The following is a 25870-nucleotide window of genomic DNA, read 5'->3' as shown; positions in this document are numbered from 1 at the left end:
ATGGATTAAAACTGTCACTGGTGGAAAACACACAGTGACAGCTCAATGCAGACAGCGATCACCGACAGCTAACTGGCATGGCCAGAGATGCAGGGCCCATTCTAGTAGTCCTCACTCTCTGACCGCTGTAATCGATCAGTCAGGCATCAGCACTTTCCTGCTGCAGCTTGGCTCAACTGACAGCTCTACTTAACCCCTAAAAAAAATACTAGGGGTTCCCAGCAGGAAAGGGATATGGTCGCTAAGACATGGTTTCATTGGGAGGCGTTCATGTCTTCTCCCCTCTATCGTCACATCTTGAATTAATGTGCAGTGTGCTACTCCACTCGTCTTTCTTCTCTTCTCTAACTTTATATTCCTATCTTTTTCTCTCTCTATTTTTCTTATTCGTTTTTCCTCTCATTACTACCAGGAATTCCTCGTAACGCATTTGATTAGATTGCTAGTGTTAATGCTATTTGAATCAAATTTACCTTGATACAAAATATTGTCTATCATAGTGTATGTGAATCAATAATACATTCTTTCTAATACTTTCCTTTTTGTACATTGACGACTTGAAAACTGCTAAAAATGTATTGTTTAAAAATAAATAAATAAATAAATAATGGGGGGGGGGAAACAAACAGCACGTGGTAAGAAGTGATATTTTTTCATCATATCTCCAAAATAAAAGTGCAATAAAGTATGATCAAAAAGATATATCTAAATAAATAAGTGGAAAAAAATAATGGGATCCAGCGGTAATCCAATTCTGGATAAAATATAGCTTTGATTTTTAATTCATATAAAAATTTGGAGTCAGTTCATCACAAGGCAATGAAAAATATTATGAGTGACAGAGGTGGAGACATAGTATACACGTACGGACTACACGTTTGTTCAACTCAGGGTCACATTCATCATGGTCCATAAATAAATATGGTATCGCTGAAAACAACATCTTGCCCCACAAGAAAAACAAGCTACGAAACAGCTCAATTAGTGGAAAAATAAAAAGCTGTAGCAAAAACAATTATATACAATGGTTATTAGGCTATGTCCACACGTCTGGCTTAGGCTACTTTCACACATCCGGTTTGAGCCCTGCGGCTCAATCCGGCTGTGAAAACTATGCAACGGATGCGGCGAAAACACCGCATCCTTTGCATAAGTTTTTACATGCGGCCGGTCCGGTTTTTTCCGGTTGCGGCATGCTACTGAGCATGCGCAGTGGAAAAAACCGCATGCGACGACCGGATGCGGTTTTTTCCGCATCGCGCCGCATCCGGCCTCCATAGGGATGCATTGAAAAATGCACCGCAGCGGCCGGATGCGGCGCGATGCGGTGTTTTTTGCCGGAGCAAAAAACGTTGCAGGGAACGTTCGATCCGGCCGCCGCATCGGCTAAATCTGCCGCATGCGGCAAAAACCGGACCGAACGCAAGCCCCTGCGGCACAATACGGCACTAATGTAAGTCTATGCAAAAAAAACCGCAATCGGCGTTATAAAAGCCGGTTGCGGTTTTTCTGCAGAACGCCGTATTGTGCCGCAGAGCAAAAATCCGGATGTGTGAAAGCAGCCTTAACAACTAAACTGCAGCGTTTTGACAAATGTAAACACTGCGTTTGACAAAAAAAACACAGTAAAAATGCATGCGTTTTCGATGCGGTTTTGCCACGTTTAAAACAGTGCGTTTTTAGTTTGAGTAGTTGTCCCACCACAGGGCTATGGGATACTAGGTCCTGGGCCCAGTGTTTCAGGGGATATGTCACGGTTACTGGCTGATGCCCGGTTCCGTGACCCTGGGAGTCGCTTAAAAGGGGGGAATTAAAAGGTAAAAATAAAGGAATATTTACTGACGCCACTTGCGGTGTGCAGCTAGGTGAGGAAAGCCGCCGCTGCAGAGTCTCTCACAACTGGGGCTGGTGGTATTTGGCAGCTTAGGTGTAGTGTCTGTTCCAACTGGGCCTCACTGTTCCCTTTGTCCCAGTGCCGGTTCAGTGACTTGGTGAGCTTTACTTCCTTGCACCCATCTCTGGATGGTGGGTCCCTGTAGCCTGAAAAGTTTTAGGGTCCCCTCCTGGTCTCTCAGTCTTGGCCCGTATGCAGGCAACTTGAACCTTGTCTTGGTTGGACCTCTATCTCAGCTCCCTGGGTTTTCTCTTTGCTGCTGTGCTCCGGGTGCTCACGTTGGTGAGGAACCGAGAAGATCTCCTCACCGGGCAGAGTTTTCAGATGAGCCTGGAGCGTCTGTCTGACCTAGGGTTCTGCACCCCACCGGTGCCTGGTCCTGTGAGTACTACCCATACTCTACCAGCGACCATACTCCTTTTTCCCTCCGTGAGTCACTCCACACTTCTTATCAGTCCGCACATCGACCTCAGACCTCCTCGCTCCATGGCTGACTACCGTCCTGGATCCGGAGACTCCTCTTCATCTAGATCTTCTGTGCCACCAGTGCCGACACTTTTTTAGAAATGCGAGATCTGGGCCCGTACGATTTGAGACGGAAACCTCAACAATACAAGAAAACCAAATAGTTTCTGGGGACTTGCAGATTATAAATCTCTCTTCCCACTTGTTGACTACTACTGAACGTTCAGTGTTAAGATCAGGACTGTCCTTTGTACCCACTGTCAGATTTGACGCTTTCTCCTGGGTTAAGGACATTAATTTATTTATTCGAAAACTCAAATGGAAAACGTTTTTCGCTAATCATGACCGCCTAAAGTGTAAACAGTTGGGAATATCACCGGACCTGTTATCTGACTATAATACACTAGTAGATTTGGAGGAAGAAGGAAGGAGAATTGAGGGAAAGGGGCCTTTCTCTGACTTAAAATTAAAGAGCAAAAGAATGCCTCCTATCAGTGAGTTTAACAGCACTGACATCTTCCTCAAACTGGTCTGTGATGATATTAAAAGAATTAATCCTAGATCTACATCTGCTTCACCCAACATCACTCAAGCTCAGAGATTGGCTATACAAAATTTAGGTACAAACCCTGAGCTTGTAATTAAACCCTCCGATAAAGGAGGGAACGTTGTGGTCATGAATCGGAAAGATTACCTCATCATGTGTCAGGTGATCCTTTCCGATCGTAAAACTTATGAGACCCTAAAGCAGAACCCCACTGCGGTTTACATGAGAGAACTGAGGGTTCTACTTGATGAAGCAAAAATGTCACGACTGATCTCTGCCGAGGAATTTAGTTTCTTGTTCCCCAAATGACCAATGGTGGCGACCTTCTACGTGCTTCCTAAGGTACACAAGGGGGTGAATGCTTTGAAAGGTCGCCCCATTGTTTCAGTGGTTGATGCCCTATGCCAGCAATGCAGCATATACATTGATAAGATCCTTCGTCCTTTCGTTACCGCCTTGCCTTCACACCTAAGAGACACACTGGACCTACTTGGCAAAATTGAGGGGTTGACTGTTGCCCCAGAGGACATCCTAATATCTATAGATGTTGAATCTTTATACAGTTGCATTCCGCATGACGTTGGTATTAAAGCAGTGGAATATTTTTTGGGTATGCGGGGGATCTCTATGGCCACGCATAACCAATTCATGCTGCGACTGATTAGGTTCATTCTGACACACAATTATTTCATCTTCAATGCCAAGTTCTACCACCAACTCAGGGGCACCGCGATGGGGAGCCCTTGTGCTCCCACTTACGCTAATTTGCTCCTGGGTTGGTGGGAGGAGACAGTGGTGTTTGTCGAGGATGATTCGATGTGGTGCCCCCAGATTCATTTCTGGGGGCGCTACATCGATGATATCCTTGTGGTGTGGTCTGGCCCAATAGATCTGTTTAGACAGTTCAGTCAGCATCTCAATGACAATGACCTAGGACTCAGATTTACCTTCGAGTTTGGTGGCAGCAAAATCCCGTTTCTGGATGTTATGATAACTAAGGAGCCAGATGGGAATCTGAGTACTACGATTTATAGGAAACCTAATGACACCAATAGCCTTCTGAATTGGGAGAGTCATCACCCAAGAACTTTGAAGGCAGGCATTCCCAAAGGTCAATTTCTGAGATTGCGCAGAAACTGCACAACAACTGTGGAATTTAATAGGCAGGCAGAAAATCTAAAAGGGAGATTCAGAGAGCGGGGATACCCAGGGAATGTAATTGATCGGGCGTACCAAAACGCTCTATATAAGAGCAGAAGTGATCTCCTTGTGTCAGAATGATAACAACAACTTGACGAGATTGATAGGGATGTACGATAACCAGAATGGAAGGGTTATGTCAATACTGAGGAAACATTGGAACATCCTAAAGAGTGACCCAGATATTGGCGATGCTATTTGCAGTCATCCCTCAATAACGTATAAAAGAGCGAGGACGTTGAAGGACGAACTTGTCCATAGCTTTTATGCCCCACCGAATAAGAGCGGAACATGGTTAGACCATAGGGAAGTGGGCACCTTCAAATGTGGATTGTGCACATATTGTAAACATGTCTCTCCCTCTAAAGAGTTCAGAAGCTCATGCACAGGCAGAGTTTATAAAAATCGTAACTTTGCCAATTGCAAAACGGAAGGTGTAATCTATTTGTGTACATGTAGTTGTCCAAAAGATTACGTGGGCAAAACTAAGAGACAACTGAAAATCAGGATAGGTGAACACCTGGGGGACATTAGAAATAAACGTGATACCCCATAGCTCGTCACGTAAGTAGCTGCCATGACGGTAACCTTGACTCTATTTCATTTATGGTCATTGAGGTGATCCCATTAACAGTCCGTTTAGGGATTGGGACAAGAAACTCCTGCAGAGGGAGACACGCTGGATTTTTTGGCTGGATTCGGTCAACCCCAGCGGTCTGAATGAACAGCTGGTCTTCTCTAGTTTCATTTTACCAGCCCCCCCTCCCCCTCCTCCCCTCTTTCCTGGTTTTCCCTCCCCCCCTCCCCTTTTCCTTCTTTCCTTTGGCCCAAGTCCTGGGCCTTCCGATTTTGGGCCTGAGCCTTTGATTTATTTAGGTTATTTTTCCTGAGTTGAGCCAATTGTAGCTCGTTAATGATCTCTTCACGAGCACCTTTTTGTATCTGTGATTTAATTTTCGCGGATTTCTGCATGGGTTAATTTATTAGTTGACCTGAAATGTATTTGTGTTTATTTATTTAGACAATGTCCCCAAACTTGAGTAATCATATTTATTTTCATACTTGGAGGTTTGTCACATGACTCTGCATGGTGAAGCTGCAATATCATATAAGGATGTTTATGCATTATGTAATCAGGCCCGTCTTTTGATTCCATAGTGTTTCTATAAACAATATATACTGTACTCCCTTGGGACATAAAGGGAGACATTCAGGTATACTTAAATGAGCTGCACATAGTTAAAATCCTTAGGCAGTATTTGATCTGAGTGATGTTTGACGGAACGTTTCTATTTGTTTAGATGGGCGGAACGCATTACCGACGTTACTTGTTGCGGTGGGGGTACTTTCCGGCCCAGCACACTATATCTCCTTGAGTCCCGCATGCCGTATCTGGTGGGTTATCTGTGGAACGCATGCTGCGCTCCACAGTGTACTGAGCACAGGCAGCGTTCTGACATTGAGCCCGGTTACATCACTTCTTGTGACGTCGGCGCTGTGTAGCGTCATATCCGGGGATATTCCATATAGTGTTTAACATAGGCAACGCTCCGTATCTGGGCCTTTTTTCACCCACGTCATTTCCTATGACGTCGGGTCTGCAACTTCACATCCGGGAATCCTGGCAATGGGCGGCGTCTGGCGCCATTTTTAAACACAGGCGCTCTGCACATATCCCGGAACAATGGTGACAGAGACCGAGCTTTACACTTGGCAGATTGCAGCCAGTGTTTCTCACCCTAATAGGGAGCCCCTGATGAACCCCGATGTGACTCTAGATGGGGGGGAAACGCGTTGGTCAATGTTTTGAGGTGTCACTATGGACCCTGGTGTATTTACACCATTCATAGGACTTCAAGGATAAGCTAAGTACTATGTCTATGATTGTATATTTCTAGTATGGTTACTTGGACCTTATTATTCTCAGTTGTACTCCACTGCATGTACTCTCTTCTGTGAAGTTTATAAACTATCTTGCCTTCTGTGAAAGTGTATGATTTGATTTGCCTTCTGTGAAGTGCTTGTTTTTGGAACTATAAAGCACACTGTATGTCAGCCCCCAGAACAATGTTAGGGAGGACTGCTCTGTGACCATCTGGTCTCGTGGAGACCTTGCTTAGAGAATCTCTTGCTGTGGATTGTCGCTAGCAAGCATAGATATTATCTCTATCTTGTGATTGCAACTGATGGAACACAGAAGGTGTGTGGAAAATGCACTTATGTAATTCAATAGACATAAGAAAGGCATCTATGCACTTTATCTGATTTACATATTTAATAAGAATTCTTTTGGGCATTCACGGATACATGCAAGTGGAAGCATTAAGCACCTAATAACTAACAGTGGTGCTTTACTTCTGTGAGATTGACAACTTTTTGATATGGTCCACCTTAACACTACAAAAATTGAACTATTACTGTATCATTGATGTGTGTGATTGAGATTTATTTATTGAGTGTTTTGCACAGTGCAACCTTCCCACACTCCCCCCTTTCCCAGACCAGCTGCACATGAGATCAGCGGAGGGAAAGAAGGGTGAGCTGGCGTCACTGCGTCTAGGTATAGGGTGCCAACCTCCACGGTGAGGTAGGGCCACTACAGGGAATATTTGGCCACACCCTGGTTGCACTATAAGCATATACTCTGGCATCCTTGTACAACATTAAACTGACCAATGAACAGTATTAACTGGTTGTTCTGTATGGACAGTTGATTACCCTATGTTGCTATTTTGATTTCTCCTCGGTATATTGATATGATAATTCTGTAGGAGGTTCCTTTTGAAAGTTGGCAATTTTGGGACCTAGTGTCCTGTTTGTGTGTGTCCATCTGGGGATTGTTTTAATTGCATTAATAAATTTGTACTTTTAAAGGGTTTTTCTTCTTTTTCTTTGGTCTATACAGTGATTGTCCCCTACATCAAGTTTATATGGTCTTTGTACCAATAAAAATGTCAATCCAACAAAAAACAAGCCCCACATAAGTCTTTCAGCAAAAAAAAAAATAGAAAAATTGATGATCTCTTCCTTTCATCACCGTCCTCCTTTTCAACTCCGTGTGGATGATCCATCCTACGTCATCCACACAAAGTCCTCCATTGCTCCTGCGCACGCACTTTTCACACTTTCCTGCTAAGAGCAGATCAAAGTATTTTAGTGCGCAAGCTCGGGCAGTCTGCCCTTTCCCCGCGCCTGTGCACTACAATACTTTGCTCTGCCCTCAGCACGGTAGAGAGAAGTGTGCGTGCACAGGAGCACAATGGACGTCCATGTGTCAATGACATAGGACGCATCATCTACATGGATCTGGGAAGGAGGACGGCGATCGCAAGAAGAGAGGAGGCGCCGGACCGAGAGCAGTGATGTCCATCGGACCCGATGGCCCGGCAGGCGAGTATAATAAAAATGTATATTTATATTATACAAAGCGTCCTGGGTACTTATATACAGTATTCTAGAATGCTGTATATAAGAGCCTACTGGCATAGGCCGTTGCTTAAGGGGGCCAAATCTGGTGACATGTTCTCTTTAAAGGGTTACTTTATTAAAATATTAGAAAATTGGAATAAATGTAGAAAACTGTAAAATTTTCCACGCTTTGAATTTTATGCCCTTGAGTCATATTATACAAAATACGTATTAAATAACTAATATATGGCATGATTTTCTAAATGTATTTTTTTTGCTAGGATGATAGAAGGCTTAAAAGTTTAGCAGCAATTTTTTAATTATTTAAAAAAAATAGCCAAACATTGTTTTAAGGACAAGGACTAAAGGCTGCTTTACACGCAGCGACACCAGTAGCGATGTCGCTGGTGAAAGCACCCGCCCCCGTCGGTTGTGCGTCATGGGCAAATCGCTGCCCGTGGCGCACAACATCGCTCGGACCCGTCACACGGACTTACCTGCCTAGCGACGTCGATGTGGCCGATGAACCGCCTCCTTTCTAAGGGGGCGGTTCATGCGGCATCACAGTGGCGTCACTAAGCGGCCGCCCAATCGAAGCGGAGGGGCGGAGAGAGCGGCCGTAACATCCCGCCCACCTCCTTCCTTCCTCATTGGCGGCGGCCGCAGGTACGATGTTGTTCCTCGTTCCTGCGGTGTCACACATAGCGATGTGTGCTGCCAGAGGAACGACGAACAACATCGTACCTGCAGCAGCAACGATATTTGAGAATGACGTGTCAACGATCAACGTTATGGTGAGTATTTTTGATCGTTAACGGTCGTTCCTGCGTTTCACACGCAACGACGTCGCTAACGAGGCCGGATGTGCATCACGAATTCCGTAACCCCAACGATATCTCGTTAGCGATGTCGTTGCGTGTAAAGCCCGCTTAATAGGGAATCTGATCCCCAATTGATCAGAAACTACTGTTTGGGTTCACACTAGGATTTTAAGAGGAGCGCTAATGGACTTTAGTCACAGTTGTGTAATTTTGGCAGGAATAGATTGCGGATGTGATCTCTTATATAAAGAATCCCCAAGTTGCCAAAACAACAGAAACCCCTGACAAGTGACACCATTTCTGGAACGATACTCCTCAAGCAATTCATCCAGAAGTGTGGTGTACACATTCAACCCACAGGTGCTACAAAAAAAATTTATAACAAAGGCCTATGAAGTAAAAAAAAATTAATTCTTTCCCCTAAAATGTTACTTTTGCCCAAACTTATCATTTTCATAAGGGTAATAAGATAAAAGTACAATTTCTCCGGAGCATGCCGAAACTACTGTTTGTGCACATGGCGCAACTCGGAAGGGAAGGATCAATTTGACTTTTGTAGCACAGATTTTCCTCGTATATTTTGTGTGTATTATTTGCGAACCACATAAAGGTGTCAGAAAAGTAGAAGTCCTTCCCCTAATATGAACATAAAATGGAAAATATCCCCTCCTGGTATTTATCTACAGGTGCAGAAGCCATTATACTATTGGGAAAACATTTTTCTATGATCTTCACCCTTTCTTATTTATAAAATTCGTTAACTTTTTACTTAGTCCATCTGTGAAACTTGAACCCTTTACAGAATGATTAATGGTGTAATACCGTTCATAACTTACTAAATTATGATATCTCCACGCTGTGTATTCTGTCAGTACACCAATATAATAAGAGTCTAATAGGAGTTAATGCTTGTTATGTTCCACAATCTGGACAGCAGATGATGAAGAAATAATCAGCCTCATTCACACAGGAATGTCTAATGTCCACATTGTAAATGCACAAAATGTATTATGAGTAGTGATGAGCGAGCACTACCATGCTCGGGGGCTCGATACTCATAACAAGCTATTGGATGTTCGGATGGGCGAGACTCGAGTACCCGAGTATAATGGAAATCAAGCATTTTTAAGGAAGATTTCCTCAAATGCTTGAGTTCCCCATTGACTTCTATTATACTCGAGTACTTGAGTCGCATTGATCCAAGTGTCCAACTTCTCGTTACGAGTACATAGCATGGTAGTGTGCCACCGGTAGACCTCTGATGTCATGGTGGTGGGTCACGCCATCCAAATGGTGAAGTGGCAGTACCAGGCAGGTGCAACAGGCTTTGTGATGGGGATTAAAAATAATATATAAAAAGAGAAAAATAAATAAACAGTCCGTGATGCCATTTGGGATGTTCGGCTTTGGTATGGCCGGGCACTGCTAAAGGTTCACAGGAGTTAGGTGGTGATGCACAAGCACAGTGCCAGAGGGTTGTCCCCTAACCCCCCCAACTAGGGCTGGTTCCTGGTAATGTTGAGGTTAGGATGATGCAGGAGAGGATAATCACAGAATAATCCAGTCAAAGACAGGACAGGGAGCTTTTACTGTAGCTCTGCAGAACAGTCCGGAACATTCCTTAGAGCATTCACAATGATGGTGGCCTGACCTGCCCAAATGAGAATTTGGTTTCTCTGCTGTGTGGTGGTAAAGTATTCCTCATGCTGCTACTTCCCTACCTGAGAAAAGATGTCACAAAATCCTAGGATTTTCAAAACAAAAAAAACCTCTGGATCCTTGATCCCTTCCAGCGAACAGGCGACTTAAATCCTAAGGGAAAACTCACTCTTTCTTCTAGAAATTTCCAGACTCAACTACGTCACTGAGGTCCTGGCATTTCACTGCTCCTTAAGGCTAATAGCAGTCTCTCAGGTTGCCACTGATGTTGAAAGTCCAGGTGACCTAAGGACTGATATCCTGGCAATTTGTAGCTGGCTCTCCAGAGGTTTCAACAGTTACCTCAGGAAAAGACCGTCAACACATTACACTCCTCTCACACGCTGACACCAACTTCAACTGCTACTCTCTGTATTACCTCACACCTAAGCTCCTCCCCTTTCTCCGTCTAGGATGCACATTCAAGCTTAATTAGCTCATGTAAACAGCCCCAGTAAGGGAGTGTGGGCTAATGTCTGCATGTAGTGAACAGTAGAGAAAACCGAATCTCATTAAAGCTAGTAATACATTATACATACTGAAATACACATGCAGCTATTATTTGTGATGTCTCAGGCACAGGATGCCACAGTAGTGCACGCTCATCACTAATTATTAGCTATAAAAGTATCACAATTACATCAATTTTTAATTAGTATTTTGTTTGAAGTGGGAAGATACACAAGTAAAACATTGCCATAAAATTGTACACAATTAATGTAAAATTAATGTGTTTATTCTCTGGATTTAGTGGTTACTACTAACCTGGGTAACCATATGTAGGAATCTCCTCTTTACACTGCTCATCACCCCTCACATATGTCTCTGTAGTATTATTATGGGTCAGATCTTCAGCCTGAAACAAATATTGTAAAAGTCACAGACAGATGGAGAAGTCCCATCTATGATCAGCTCTAATCCTGCCATCTCCACCGTTCTCATTACACAAGTATAAAACATATAATACTGGTGGATTAAACAAGACTGAGCACAAGACCTTTACAGCTGTCTACACATCATAGGGAGATTTCATGTCACCTTCTCTCCATCTACCTGATGATCCTGAGGAACATCAAGATCTTCTTGTTTACAGTCCTGTGGGAGAAGAGGACGGGGACATCTCTCTGGTGTTGTCCTCTTACTGGATGGAACTGGAGGAAACACATACAGGGACTGAATTCATTCTTTACATACAGATAATTATAGACCGTGTGTATTTATTCCCGTCTATTACCTGGTGATGTGTGGGGCTGGGGAACCACCATCATGACGTCCTTGTACAGATCTTTGTGTCCTTCTAAATACTCCCACTCCTCCATGGAGAAATAGATGGCGACATCCTGACACCTTATAGGAACCTGACACATACAATGATACCGTCATTCCCCGATCCCTGTATAATTTCCCAGCATTCCCAGCAGTGTCACCTCTCCAGTCAGCAGCTCAATGATCTTGTAGGTGAGTTCTAGGATCTTCTGGTCATTGATGTCCTCATGTATCGGGATGTGAGGTGGCGGCCCCATGATTGGGGTCAGGGGTCTTCCCCATCCCTCAGACACAGGGTTCTGACAGCGCTCACTAGAGGTCTTCTTCACTACTGTGTAATCCTGGTTATGGAGAGACACATTAATAAATCTCACTACAGACATTTCCAGAGTCCTCACCTCTCCAGTTCTGTCCATCTGTTATTCCCATAGATAAGAATAATGTATCTGACACCATCAGAATCTCTCACCTCTCCAGTAAGCCAGAAGAGGATCTCTAGGGTGAGGTGTAATATTTTCTCTGCCATCTTGTTGTTCTCCTTGCACAGAGATGTGTGTCCTTCTAAATACTCCCACTCCTCCATGGAGAAATAGATGGTGACATCCTGACACCTTATAGGAACCTGACACATACAATGATACCGTCATCCCCCGATCCCTTCATAGCGTTACTGTATAATGTCCCAGCATTCCCAGCAGTGTCACCTCTCCAGTCAGCAGCTCAATCATCTTGTAGGTGAGTTCTACGATCTTCTGTTCATTGATGTCCTCATGTATCAGGGGGTGAGGTGGAGGCTCCGTGATTGGGCTCAGGGGTCTTCCCCATCCCTCAGACACAGGGGCCTGACAGCGCTCACTAGAGGTCTTCTTCACTACTGTATAATCCTGGTTATGGAGAGACACATTAATAAATCTCACTACAGACATTTCCAGAGTCCTCACCTCTCCAGTTCTGTCCATCTGTTATTCCCATAGATAAGAATGATGTAATGTGACGTCATCAGAATCTCTCACCTCTCCAGTAAGCCGGAAGAGGATTTCTTGGGTGAGCTGTAATATCCTCTCCGCCATCTTGTCTTTATCCATCCTTGATGGATCAGTCAGGAAAACTGTCTTGTATAGAAGATCTCCCCTGAGATATACTAGGGATCTGAATGGGGAGAAGATGGAAAATCATAAAGATCCAATGTAATAATACAATTACTGTAGATAATAAGAGTAAACATGTATATCAGGGGTGCATAATATTTTTTGGTCCAAGGGTCGTATTGTCAAAAAAATCTAAGGGGGTAATTACATGAATACATCACCAGAACCGCCATCAGTACATCAGCAGAACAAAGTTTTAAGTATCTAAAGATGATTCGCAGAGCTTCTGATCAGTTTCTGCTAAAAGAAATCAGAGTGAATACAAGCTGACTTAAAGGGAATCTATCACCAGGTTTTTAACACCTAATCTAAGAGCAGCATAACGTAGGGGCAGAGCTTCTGATTCCAGCGATGTGTCACCTACTTGGCTGCTTAGTATAGTTTTGATAAAATCACTGTTTAATCAGTAGTAGATTATCATTAGAGGACTACTTTGCCTGCTGCCATGTGGTTCATCATATTCATGAGCTCTGTATAACGGCTAGATCTGCAGCAGAGAAAACATTGATTATATAAAAATGACAGCAAAGACCTCAGTAAGTCACACATCCCTGGAATCAGGGTCTCGGTTTCTAGATTATGCTGCTCTCAGATGGGGGAGCACCACTACCGCCGATTTGGTTTTTTTTTCACCACTGTGGTGGTGTCTTAAAGCCCCCCACTCCATGTCTTATACTCTCCTTCCGGTGTTTTCATACTTTACCGAAGCAGCTCCACTTCCGCAGCACAATCTCGTGCACATAGCTTCTGACTGGCCGGAAGTCAGAAGCTACCTCAAAGGCGTTCAATGCATCTCTATGAGAGCCAGAACGAGGCTCCCGTAGAGATGCATTGAAGAGTGACCTCCGCCGCTCTCTATACAACACTGGAGGTGCGTCTAGTCAGTTTACAGTGCAGACCAATTGAAGCACCACTGGAAAAGGTGTAAGGAAGTAGAAGGTAAGTATAGGACAGGTCTCATGGGACTTAGATTTAAAACACCACTACAGCGCTGCAATAAATAAAAACAAAATAACACTGTAGTGGTGCTTTAAACTGAGTTTTTGAAACTCAAAAAATCCTCTTCATAAAATTACTCAAAATTTAGAGGTTTGAGAATAAGTTTTACCATAACCACGAAGCATGTTATGGATTGCTACATTTGTAGAAGATCAGAAATACCGTCCCAAAATGAGTGCAGCACCAGAACCACCATCAGTACATGAATGCAGCATCAGAACCACTGGTAGTACATTAATGAGATGCCAGAACCATTGCCAGGACTTGAACGCGGCGTCAGAACCATCGCCAGGACACGAACGCAGCATCAGAACCATCATCAGGACACAAACGCAGCATCAGAACCATCATCAGGACAAAAAACCCAGAGTCAAAATCATTGTCACTATCTGAATGCACCACCAGAACCACAGTCAGTATATGGATGCACTGCTAGAACTACCATCAGTACATGAGTGCAGCGCCAGAACCACACTTAGTACATGTATACAGCACTAAACATAGTATAGAGATCAGTTGTAAAGTCATGTCAGTCCCATACATTCAATGTACAATTACCAGTATGTCCTCAGCAACGGTAAGGAGATACTGTGAGATGCTGTTACCAGCCATCATCAGACTGTGGACCATACAGGAATCTATCAATGGTATTGATACGGTAACTGGGAGTAGGGGCACCTAGTCTGGCCCTCAGACTAAGGACCCTAAAAGGTCCCTTATTTCAGAAGTACGCCAGATGGCGTCGAGGTCTGGACCGCCAGCGTAGCCCTAACTCCTGATTTGCCCTAGTCTAACACGACTGGGGAGGACTGGGACAGGAGTAATGAATCCCACAAATACTGACAGACAGGGGAAAGCCAAGACTCAAACTCACTGCAAGCACATACAGGGGTAAACACAAAGGTAAATAAAGTACAGGGAAGAAATAAACAAGCAAACAAAGATACTTCCACCAGACACCAAATAGCATACCACTATTTACCAATAACTGGATCACCCCGCACAAAGACAGCTATTACTGGAGCAAGGCTGGAGCTATAATCGGCAAGAAGGACCACCTTCTTTTAAAGAGTAGAGGCAGCTGTGATAAGTCGCCAGCAACCTGTGACTCTAACAGCAATTCACAAGCCAGCACGAATTAACTCCTGTTAGACCGATCAACAATGAGCACAAAACCGGTCGACAGTCGGCTCTGAAAGAATAACTCAATAACACCAGGTGTCGTGTCAGACTCTGCAATGTGAACAGAGTTTGAAGACGCCAAGACACCTGATGAGATTAGAGCAGAACACCGCTTGATAGAAGCACAGTATTGATGAGACGTAGTCAGTAGGTAACAATTTACCTACAGGAACCTTTATAGATGACATTTTCTCTGATTGAAGTTATATCCATCCATTTTATCTCCATATATTACAGATGCCATGAGATTTCATGCCCAGAGTTCATCATTACAGACTTCCCTCTATTCTATCTTCAGCAACACCGACACGGTGCCCATAAAAATAAAATTATCATCATACTGCCCTATAAATAAATATATCTTCCATGCTGCACCCCTGAATAAATAATTGCCCCTCACTGTGCTTACTGTACACAATGTCCCCCATACTGCCCCTCTATATAATATCTCTTCCCATAATGTCCCCATACACAGTCGTTCTCCATAATATTCCCCTCACACTGCCCCTCACTATCCTGCACCCTCTATCAACAGGGAAGCCATCACGGCATTACTACTGTGACTGGTGTACCGGCCCCAGTCAAAGCAGCAGCAGAGGGGCCCCTCACCAGACATGACTAATTTTCATGTGAAGGGGCAAAGCATGCAAATAAGCCATGTGCTGGAGTGGAGGCAGGGTCATTGGAGCAGAGAAGGGAGCCGGCGCGTCATCGCTGGGCCATGCAGCAGGGTGGTGAGGACATCACTCTGAGACCTTACTACACTCCTGCAACAGCGGATGAGGTGGCGAGGACGCGGCAGCCAGCAGGGACAAGTAAGCGCTGTAAGCTGAGGATGATTGCGGGGGAGGGGGAGGTGATGTGATGGGGTGGCCTGCTCGCCCGGGGGTAGCCCCGCTGATCTCTGCTCGGGCCCACCCGCTGACCGCAGGCCCGCCGACCCCAGCCACTGTCTTTTTCAGCTAGATCAGAGGTGGGGAACCTCCGGCCCATGGTCTCATGCCTCCCTGCTGTGAGCCTCATGCCTCCCTGCTGTGAGCCTCCTGCCTCCCTGCAGTGAGCCTCCTGCCTCCCTGCAGTGAGCCTCCTGCCTCCCTGCAGTGAGCCTCCTGCCTCCCGTGGGGATGGGAGCCTCCTGCCTCCCGTGGGGATGGGAGCCTCCTGCCTCCCGTGGGGATGGGAGCCTCCTGCCTCCCGTGGGGATGGGAGCCTCCTGCCTCCCGTGGGGATGGGAGCCTCCTGCCTCCCGTGGGGATGGGAGCCTCCTGCCTCCCGTGGGGATGGGAGCCTCCTGCCTCCCGTGGGGATGGGAGCCTTCTGCCTCCCGTGGTGATGGGAGCCTCCTGCCTCCCGTGGGGATGGGAGCCTCCTGCCTCCCGTGGTGATGGGAGCCTCCTGCCTCCCGTGGTGATGGGAGCCTCCTGCCTCCCGTGGTGATGGGAGCCTCCTGCCTCCCGTGGTGATGTGAGCCTCCTGCCTCCCGTGGTGATGTGAGCCTCCTGCCTCCCGTGGTGATGTGAGCCTCCTGCCTCCCATGGTGCTGTGAGCCTCCTGGTGCTGTGAGCCACCCTCCCTCCAGTGCTGTGTGCCACACCTCCCAGTGCTGTCTGTGCTTCCTCAGTCCTGTTCATGTCCTCCAGTCCCGTTTGTGCCCCTCTAGTGTTGTCCGTGCCACCGGTAGTGCTGTCCGTGCCCAGCAGTACTGGCTGAGCCCCAGTCCCTCCTGTGATGTGTATATGCCCCCAGCCCCTCCTGTGAGGTATACACATGTTTTCAGCCCCTCCTGTGAGGTATATATAGTACAGACCAAAAGTTTGGACACACCTTATCTCTAGAACAACTATTAAGAAAAGACTTTGTGCAGCAGGCCTTCATGGTAAAATAGCTGCTAGGAAACCACTGCTAAGGACAGACAACAAGCAGAAGAGACTTGTTTGAGCTAAAGAACACAAGGCATGGACATTAGACCAGTGGAAATCTGTGCTTTGGTCTGATGAATCCAAATTTAAGATCTTTGGATCCAACCACCGTGTCTTTGTAGAAAAGGCGAACGGATGGACTCTACATGGCTGGTTCCCACCGTGAAGCATGGAGGAGGAGGTGTGATGGTGTGGGTGTGCTTTGCTGATGACACTGTTGGGGATTTATTCAAAATTGAAGGCATACAGAACCAGCATGCCTACCACAGTATCTTGCAGCGGCATGCTATTCCATCCGGTTTGTCTTTAGTTGGACCATAATTTATTTTTCAACAAGACATTGACCCCAAACACACCTCCAGGCTGTGTAAGGGCTATTTGACTAGGAAGGAGAGTAATGGGGTGCTACGCCAGATGACCTGGCCTCCACAGTTACCAGACCTGAACCCAATTGAGATGGTTTGGGGTGAGCTGGACTGCAGAGTGAAGGCAAAAGGGCTAACAAGTGCTAAGCATCTCTGGGAACTCCTTCAAGACTGTTGGAAAACCATTTCTGGTGACTACCTCTTGAAACTCATCAAGAGAATGCCAAGAGTGTGCAAAGTAGTAATGAAAGCAAAAGGTGGCTACTTTGAAGAACCTAGAATATAAGACATATTTTCAGTTGTTTCACACTTTTTTAAGTATTTCATTCCACATGTTTTAATTCATAGTTTTGATGCCTTCAATGTGAATCTACAATTTTTAGAGTCATGAAAATAAAGAAAACTCTTTGAATGAGGAGGTGTGTCCAAAGTTTTGGTCTGTACTGTACATGTCCCCAGCTCCTCCTGTAAGGTATATACATGTCCCCAGCCCCTCCTGTGATGTGTGTATATGCCCCCAGCCCCTCCTGTCATGTGTGCATAATATATTATATATATATATATATATATATATATATATATATATATATATATATATATATATATATATATATATATATATATATATATATACACACATACACAGTCATATGAAAAAGCTTGGGCACCCCTATTAATGTTAACCTTTTTTCTTTATAACAATTTGGGTTTTTGCAACAGCTATTTCAGTTTCATATATCTACTAAATGATGGACTCATTGAACATCTGTGGGATGATTTGAAGCGTGCTGTCCATGCTCGGCGACCATCAAACTTAACTGAACTGGAATTGTTTTGTAAACAGGAATGGTCAAATATGCCTTCATCCAGGATCCAGGAACTCATTAAAAGCTACAGAAAGCGACTAGAGACTGTGATTTTTGCAAAAGGAGGATCTACAAAATATTAATGTCACTTTAATGTTGAGGTGCCCATACCTGTCAAATTTAGTTTAAATGCAGATTGCACATTTTCTGTTAGTACAATAAACCTCATTTCAATTCAGAAATATTACTGAGTCCATCATTTATTAGATATATGAAACTGAAAAAGCTGTTGCAAAAACCCAAATTGTTATAAAGAAAAAAGGTTAACATTAACATTAATAGGGGTGCCCAAACTTTTTCATATGACTGTATACACTCAGCCCCTCATGTGATGTATGTGCCTTCAGCGTCTCCTACATGATGTATAAGATTTACCAATCTGTTGACTGCGCTCCAGACCGAGACAAACCTGGAAAAGCAGTTGTGAGAAGCCACATGATCAATATCACCGAACATCACAGCTGCACCAAAGAGAAGCAGCTCCAGCTACCACAGTAAGGGTTAATTAATTGACCAAATATATTAAGGTAATTTTCAAGCTGATAATTTTTTGCGGCCCCTGAAGTTTGGTAGAAGTTTTCAAATGGCCCCTGGCAAAAAAAAAAAAAAAAGGTTCCCCACCCCTGCGCTAGATGCACGGGAGGGTGCTGAAATGCATCATGGCTCACTGCTTAGAGAAGACGCTGTGCGACGTGAGAGCTGGGGAGGGGGAGTAAATTGTTTTGGGTTTTTTTGTTTTTTGCACCAAACAAATATGCCAGGAGGCCCCCAGGATGGGACATATATACTGGGAAGAGGACATATTCACCAGGAAGGGTCAGAAATCAGGCTGGGAACATATATACCCGCATGTGCCCAGGAGAGGGATAAATAATAATAATTGCTACATATTTACAGTACTTACATACACACACCAGGAGGCACCCAGGATGGGATATATACCAGAGTGTGCCTAGGAGGGAAATATATATATATATATATATATATTATATATATATATATACAGTTAGGTCCAGAAATATTTGGACAGTGACACAATTTTCGCGAGTTGGGCTCTGCATGCCACCACATTGGATTTGAAATGAAACCTCTACAACAGAATTCAAGTGCAGATTGTAACGTTTAATTTGAAGGTTTGGACAAAAATATCTGATAGAAATTGTAGGAATTGTACACATTTCTTTACAAACACTCCACATTTTAGGAGGTCAAAAGTAATTGGACAAATAAACCAAACCCAAACAAAATATTTTTATTTTCAATATTTTGTTGCGAATCCTTTGGAGGCAATCACTGCCTTAAGTCTGGAACCCATGGACATCACCAAACGCTGGGTTTCCTCCTTCTTAATGCTTTGCCAGGCCTTTACAGCCGCAGCCTTCAGGTCTTGCTTGTTTGTAGGTCTTTCCGTCTTAAGTCTGGATTTGAGCAAGTGAAATGCATGCTCAATTGGGTTAAGATCTGGTGATTAACTTGGCCATTGCACAATGTTCCACTTTTTTGCACTCATGAACTCCTGGGTAGCTTTGGCTGTATGCTTGGGGTCATTGTCCATCTGTACTATGAAGCGCCGTCCGATCAACTTTGCGGCATTTGGCTGAATCTGGGCTGAAAGTATATCCCGGTACACTTCAGAATTCATCCGGCTACTCTTGTCTGCTGTTATGTCATCAATAAACACAAGTGACCCAGTGCCATTGAAAGCCATGCATGGCCATTCCATCACGTTGCCTCCACCATGTTTTACAGAGGATGTGGTGTGCCTTGGATCATGTGCCGTTCCCTTTCTTCTCCAAACTTTTTTCTTCCCATCATTCTGGTACAGGTTGATCTTTGTCTCATCTGTCCATAGAATACTTTTCCAGAACTGAGCTGGCTTCATGAGGTGTTTTTCAGCAAATTTAACTCTGGCCTGTCAATTTTTGGAATTGATGAATGGTTTGCATCTAGATGTGAACCCTTTGTATTTACTTTCATGGAGTCTTCTCTTTACTGTTGACTTAGAGACAGATACACCTACTTCACTGAGAGTGTTCTGGACTTCAGTTGATGTTGTGAACGGGTTCTTCTTCACCAAAGAAAGTATGCGGCGATCATCCACCACTGTTGTCATCCGTGGACGCCCAGGCCTTTTTGAGTTCCCAAGCTCACCAGTCAATTCCTTTTTTCTCAGAATGTCCCCGACTGTTGATTTTGCTACTCCAAGCATGTCTGCTATCTCTCTGATGGATTTTTTCTTTTTTTTCAGCCTCAGGATGTTCTGCTTCACCTCAATTGAGAGTTCCTTAGACCGCATGTTGTCTGGTCACAGCAACAGCTTCTAAATGCAAAACCACACACCTGTAATCAACCCCAGACCTTTTAACTACTTCATTGATTACAGGTTAACGAGGGAGACGCCTTCAGAGTTAATTGCAGCCCTTAGAGTCCCTTGTCCAATTACTTTTGGTCCCTTGAAAAAGAGGAGGCTATGCATTACAGAGCTATGATTCCTAAACCCTTTCTCCGATTTGGATGTGAAAACTCTCATATTGCAGCTGGGAGTGTGCACTTTCAGCCCATATTATATATATAATTGTATTTCTGAACATGTTTTTGTAAACGGCTAAAATAACAAAACTTGTGTCACTGTCCAAATATTTCTGGATCTAACTGTATATATATATATATATATATATATATATATATATAAAACATATATATTATATATATACACATACATATACACAAAAGGAGACCCCCAGGATGTGACATATATACCACAAGGCAGACATATATACCAGGAGTGGCCCAAGAAGGGGTCATATGTACTAGGAGGAGGACATATATACCAAAATGTGCCCAGGAAGTGGATGTATATAGCAGGAGGGGCCCAGGATGGGACCTATATGGTGTATATATCTAATATATAAAGCGCAGTGTATGTATGTATGTATGTGTGTCCGCTAAAGGAATTCACACCGTCGCATTTACAATCACGAAATCTTGCACAGACACTCCATGTGACTCAAAGAACGTCATAGACTATGTTTTCACGGGAAAATTTAACCCCGCGTTTTACAGATACTCTTCAAAATCATGCCTACATTAAAGTCAATGGAGATGGGATACTGATCTGTTATTATAGACTCCTATTATGACCAGGCTGATGTAATTCACACGACCTTACCTGTATACTCACTGTTTGTGGTTTTATGAGGTAATATATTGGCTGTTTTGACAGTTACCCTGGAGATTTAACAGATGGCCTATAGCAACCAATCACAGCTCTGCTTCTATTTTGTTAGAGGTCAAGAACCTCTGATTGGTTGCTATAGGTAACGAAGGACATTGTTGGTGTAGAGCAGCTTATGTGTGAGGTAATATGATTCCTGTGGTGACGCTTAGCCAATGCTGTTGTAGAGGCTGATGTAAGTCACATGACCTTCACTGTATACTAATTGTGTGGGGTTTTATATACAATTTAATTGGACATTTGTTGTCAGACACTAAGAGAAAAGCTGTACTATGGCTCAATGACCAATCTAAAGTAAGGAAAGCAAGGCTGACACACATGACTATGTTTTGAGGGGAAAATTTTCACCCCACGCTTTATCTAAGTGATGTAAGTCACATGACTTTACTGTATAGTATACTGGTGTTTTCTGAGGAAATAGTTTGGCTGTTTTGACAGTTATGCGGGCGTCACACAGGACGATAAATCGTGCGATCGCACTCGCCCCCGTCGTTTGTGAGTCACGGGCAATTAGTTGCACGTGGCGCACAAAATCGTTAACCCCCCGTGACACTTACTTACTTCCCGGGCGACGTCGCTGTGGGCGGCGAACATCCTCTTCCTGAAGGGGGAGGGACGTTCGGCGTCACAGCGACGTCACACGGCAGCCGGTCAATAGAAGCGGAGGGGCGGAGATGAGCGGGACGTAAACATCCCGCTCACCTCCTTCTTCCGCATTGCCGGCGGGACGCAGGTAAGCTGTGGTCGTCGATTCCGTGGTGTCACACGGAGCAATGTGTGCTGCCACGGGAGCGACGAACAACCTGAGCACAGAAAGAGGAATGAGATTATGAAAATGAACGACGTGTCAATGATGAACGAGAAGGTGAGTATTTCTGCTCGTTCATAGGTGTCACGCGGTGCGATATCTCTGACGATGCCGGATGTGCGTCACTAACGACGTGACCCCGACGACATATCGCCAGATATATCGTACCGTGTGACGCCCGCATAAGCCTGGATATTTTTCAGGTGGCCTATAGCAACCAATCACAGCTCTGCTTCTATTTTGCTACAGGTTATTAATAGCAAATGTGATTGGTTGCTATAGGCAACAAAAGAAATTTTTAGTAGAGTCTGATGTAAGTCACAGGACCTTTACTGTATACTAATTGTGTGGGACAGACAATAATGCCCCGTACGAAAAGAAAATTGATTGGACGATTGTCGTCAGACGCTACGAAAAAAGCTGTATTACGGCTCAATGACCAACCTGAAGGAAGGGAAGCAAGGCAGGCTGGCAGACATGAGAACAAGAGCTGCTTCCTCAAGGGTTACCGAAACCTCTCAGCAGACAGAAGCAAGACATGCAGACATGAGAACAAGAGCTGCTTCCTCAAGGGCCACTGAAACCGCTCAGCAGAGAGAAGAACGGCTTACAGACAGGAGAATAAGAGCTGCTTCCTCAAGGGCCTCTGAAACATCTCAGCAGACAGAAGCAAGACTTACAGACATGAGAACAAGAGCTGCTTCTTCAAGGGTTACTGAAACCTCTTAGCAGACAGAAGCAAGACTTACAGACATGAGAACAAGAGCTGCTTCCTCAAGGGCCACTGAAACCGCTCAGCAGAGAGAAGAACGAATTACCAGTATGAGAATCAGAATTGCTTCCATCAGGACAGAGGAAAAGGTTGGAAATTTGAAAAAAAAAACCTCTGCCTTCTGCTATCATCCAGACATCAACTATCAGGATAATCCAATAATAATATATAATAATAATAATAATAATAATAATCCAATAGTTAATATAGGAAAAATGGATGTGCTCTGCATGTACTGCAATGCCCTGAGGTGGAAAGATGAACTGCCAGGTTTATGCTGTGCAAATGGAAAGGTAAAACCTCTTCCTCTCCAGCCACCACCTCATCCCCTGAAGCCTCTGATGACAGGCACCACCAAAACATTTCTTAGACAACATACGGAAGTACAACTCCTGCTTCCAAATGACTTCATTTGGTGCAACAAGAGAAGTTTTTACAATCGGATTTATGCCCACGTTCAAAGTTCAAGGACAGATTTACCACTCAATTGGCTCACTGCTTCCAATACAAGGAAAATAACCTCAATTTCTTCAACTCTACTTTATGGGAAATGTAGAAGCAGAGGCTCAGTGGAGGTGCTCTTTAATTCCAAACTCTCGACTTGATATTGTCACTAACTTGCAACAGTATTTTCACTTAAATAATCCATATGTTCAACTTTTCAAGACTGCACTTGAATGCATACCAAGTGATGATTACAAAGTTCTAATTAGAGCTGACAAAACACCACAAGGTGAACATTAGCGATGTTTCAATGCCCCCACATTTGATGAGGTAGCTATTATGATTGTGGGAAATGAGTTTCAAAGCCGTGACGGGTGGCAGAACCACACAGGTCCTATGATGTACTGCAATATCCTATTATCTTTTGGTAGGGACAGGATGGCTATCACTTTGAAATACCTCAGACACATCCTGCAACAGGCAACCCTTCAAGAAAAAAAACGTGTCAGCCAAGGACTTCTATGCATATAAGATCATGACGAGGGTTGCTGAGGAAAATCACATCCTCAAATGCAGACACCTCTTCCACCAATTCATTGTTGACATGTATGCAAAGATCGAGAGTGAATGGCTTCTGTATATCCGGCTAAATCAAAAGAAGCTCAGAGCTGAGGAATACATTCGCCTTAGGCTGGGGCCACACGGGCACTACTGCGATCCACTTGCATGAGACTCGGCTCGTGCTGGCAGTACAGCAGAGCCGAGTGTCATGCCTGTGTCCTTGCAACTGAGGTCCGTTTGTGCGAGCAGACCTCAGCTGCGGGGGGCGGGCCGGCACTCAGGAGGGGAGGGAGGGATTTCTCTCCCTCTCTACTGCGTAGCCGGCTATTGCCATTCTCGCACTGCACTAGCAGTACACCGGTGTACCGCGAGTGCAGTGCGATTTTTCTCTCGCGCCATTCACTTGAATGGGTGCGAGAGAAAGAGACTCAGCTTACAATCGCAGCATGCTGCGATTGTTTTCTCGGTCCGATTAGGGCTGAGAAAATAATCGCCCATGTGCGCTGACACACAGGCTAGAATTGGTCCGAGGGGAATGCGATGTTTTATCGCACTCCACTCGCACTGTTTTTCTCGCCGTGTGGCTTAGCCCTTAGAGATGCTGTGGCAAAAGATACTGATCTAAATGAGTTGGGTAAAATGGTCATTCTTCCATCAACTGTCACTGGAAGCCCACGACACATGCATGATACACACAAGATGCAATGACTTATGTGAGGAAGTATGGCCGTCCAGATCTATTTATTACCCTCACTTGCAATCCGGATTGGGATGAAATCAGAGGGCACCTGTTACCAGATCAAAAATCTATGAATCGCCATGACATCATTGCATGAGTTTTTAAAAGAAAAGTTGCAAAAATGATTCATTTGATTACAAAAGCACACATTTATGGTGAGACACAGTGCTGGATGTATTCAATTGAATGGCAAAAGAGAGGCCTTCCTCATGACCATATCTTAGTCTGGCTCAAACTCAAATTACAGCCCACCGAAATTGACAATATCATTAGTGTCGAATTGCCAGACCCTGAGAATGACCCATTGCTGTTTGACACCATTGCAAAGAACATGATCGATGGTCCCTGTGGGAGCCTAAACAAAAATTGTCCCTGCATGGTTAATGGCAGGTGTTTAAAAAAATTACCCACGAAACCTTGTCCAAGAAACACAAACAGGACAAGATGGATATCCAGTCTACCGAAGACGAGAACCAGGGGATGGCGGTTTCACAGCAAAACTCAAAATGCGGGTTGGAACATCACTCCAAGAGATAGAAATTGACAACAAGTGGGTGGTGCCTTACAATCTTCTGCTCTGTAAAATTTTTCAGGCCTACATCAACGTAGACTCTTGCCACTCTGTGAAATCAATCAAGTACATATGCAAATATGTCCACAAAGGAAGTGATCAAGCAGTTTTTGAACTCCAGAAAAATGGACCTATTATTGATGACGTGCAGGCATTTCAGATGGGCAGGTACATCCTTAGCAATAAAGCTGTTTGGAGAATACTAGGGTTCTCAATTCATGAGCACTACCCACCAGTTGTGCATCTCAGTGTTCACTTGGGAAATGTACAGAGGATTTACTTTGACCCAGCAAAGTTGCGTCAGCAGCTTCTAACTACACCTAAAACCACCCTCTTGGCATTTTTTCAATTATGTCAACAAGATCCATTTGCAAAAACAATTCTCTACTGTGATGTACCAAAGTACTACACTTGGAACACATCCAGAAAAACACTGGAACGGAGGAAACAGGGGCTTGACGTTGAAGGTCAATCGGGGGTCAAAGCAAATGATACTCTTGGTCGTGTCTACACTGTTCATCCATCAAATGCAGAGTGCTTCTACCTGCGTATCTTACTTCATGTTGTCAAGACCCCAACATCATTTTCTGACCTGAAGACTGTTGGAGGCCATGTCTGTGAAACATTTAGGGAAGCTTGCCAGAGACAAGGACTTCTGGAAAATGATGGACACTGGGACATGACTGAGTGAAGCAGCAGCCACACAAACCCCAAAACGATTGACACCTCTTTGCTAGTCTTCTAACAACCTGTAACATTTAAAATCCCCTTCAGATTTGAACAAAGTACAAAAATGAACTCAGTGAGGATATCCTCATGTAGGCTAAAAAAGAAAATCCTCAGCAAATTGTCAACTATACTGAAAACATTTTCAACAAAGCCTTAATGCTCCTTGAAGACCAGAGCATTGCAATGTTGGGAAAAGCATTAGGCTATGTGCGCACGGTGCGTTTTTTTCCGCG

At 44.3% G+C, this 25870-nt stretch overlaps 1 protein-coding gene and 1 pseudogene across 1 annotated transcript in view; one reads left to right on the top strand and one right to left on the bottom strand.

The window, feature by feature from the left end:
- The window catches only part of LOC142312935 (uncharacterized), a 60666-nt gene extending 47986 nt beyond the window's left edge, over positions 1-12680 (bottom strand). Inside the window, exons 1-8 of the mRNA XM_075351923.1 lie at positions 12596-12680; positions 12313-12448; positions 12004-12183; positions 11769-11921; positions 11461-11640; positions 11268-11391; positions 11087-11184; positions 10799-10889 (exon numbers count right to left, since the gene is read on the bottom strand). Of these exons, the coding sequence (XP_075208038.1) occupies positions 10799-10889; positions 11087-11184; positions 11268-11391; positions 11461-11640; positions 11769-11921; positions 12004-12183; positions 12313-12384 (898 nt within the window). The 5' untranslated portion in view covers positions 12385-12448; positions 12596-12680. The remainder of the gene's footprint in view (positions 1-10798; positions 10890-11086; positions 11185-11267; positions 11392-11460; positions 11641-11768; positions 11922-12003; positions 12184-12312; positions 12449-12595) is intronic.
- Positions 12681-24138: 11458 nt separating this feature from the next.
- LOC142312934 (uncharacterized) lies at positions 24139-25599 on the top strand (annotated as a pseudogene).
- The last annotated feature ends 271 nt before the right edge of the window (positions 25600-25870 follow it).

Source organism: Anomaloglossus baeobatrachus, chromosome 5, assembly GCF_048569485.1.
Source record: "Anomaloglossus baeobatrachus isolate aAnoBae1 chromosome 5, aAnoBae1.hap1, whole genome shotgun sequence".
Lineage (NCBI taxonomy): Eukaryota > Metazoa > Chordata > Amphibia > Anura > Aromobatidae > Anomaloglossus > Anomaloglossus baeobatrachus.
Note: the sequence above shows the minus strand (reverse complement) of the source record. Positions and strands in the feature narration are given on the sequence as shown.